Source organism: Galeopterus variegatus, unplaced genomic scaffold, assembly GCF_000696425.1.
Source record: "Galeopterus variegatus unplaced genomic scaffold, G_variegatus-3.0.2 Scaffold19677, whole genome shotgun sequence".
NCBI classification, from domain to species: Eukaryota; Metazoa; Chordata; class Mammalia; order Dermoptera; family Cynocephalidae; genus Galeopterus; species Galeopterus variegatus.
Window position 1 is genome coordinate 1 of NW_007745788.1, and position 256 is coordinate 256.

The 256-nt window shown below is 68.4% G+C and overlaps 1 protein-coding gene across 1 annotated transcript in view; it reads right to left on the reverse strand.

Annotated features, from left to right (window-relative positions):
• Positions 1 to 10: 10 nt before the first annotated feature.
• Positions 11 to 256, reverse strand: part of LOC103583106 (leukotriene-B(4) omega-hydroxylase 1-like) — a gene marked incomplete at its 5' end in the record, with an annotated part of 13441 nt that continues 13195 nt past the window's right edge. Inside the window, one exon of the mRNA XM_008564518.1 lies at positions 11 to 188. Within this exon, the coding sequence (XP_008562740.1) occupies positions 11 to 188 (178 nt within the window). The remainder of the gene's footprint in view (positions 189 to 256) is intronic.

Consider the following 256-nt stretch of genomic DNA (forward strand, 5'->3'; position numbering starts at 1 on the left):
GGTGGGTGCATCACTGCGGGCCCGCGCTCAGCGGCTCCACCCTCAGCCAGAGTCCGCCCTCAGCGCGCAGGATCAGCTCCGGTTTCCTGCGAGGCTCCTCGTCGTCGGGCAGGACGCGGAAGCGCAGCAGCGTGAGCGCCAGGGTCACCTTCATCTCGGCCATGGCGAACGTCTGCCCGATGCAGTTCCTGGGGGCCGAGATGGGGGCTCTGATTGCGCGAAGGACACCTCCCGGGCCCCATCGTACCTGAAACCT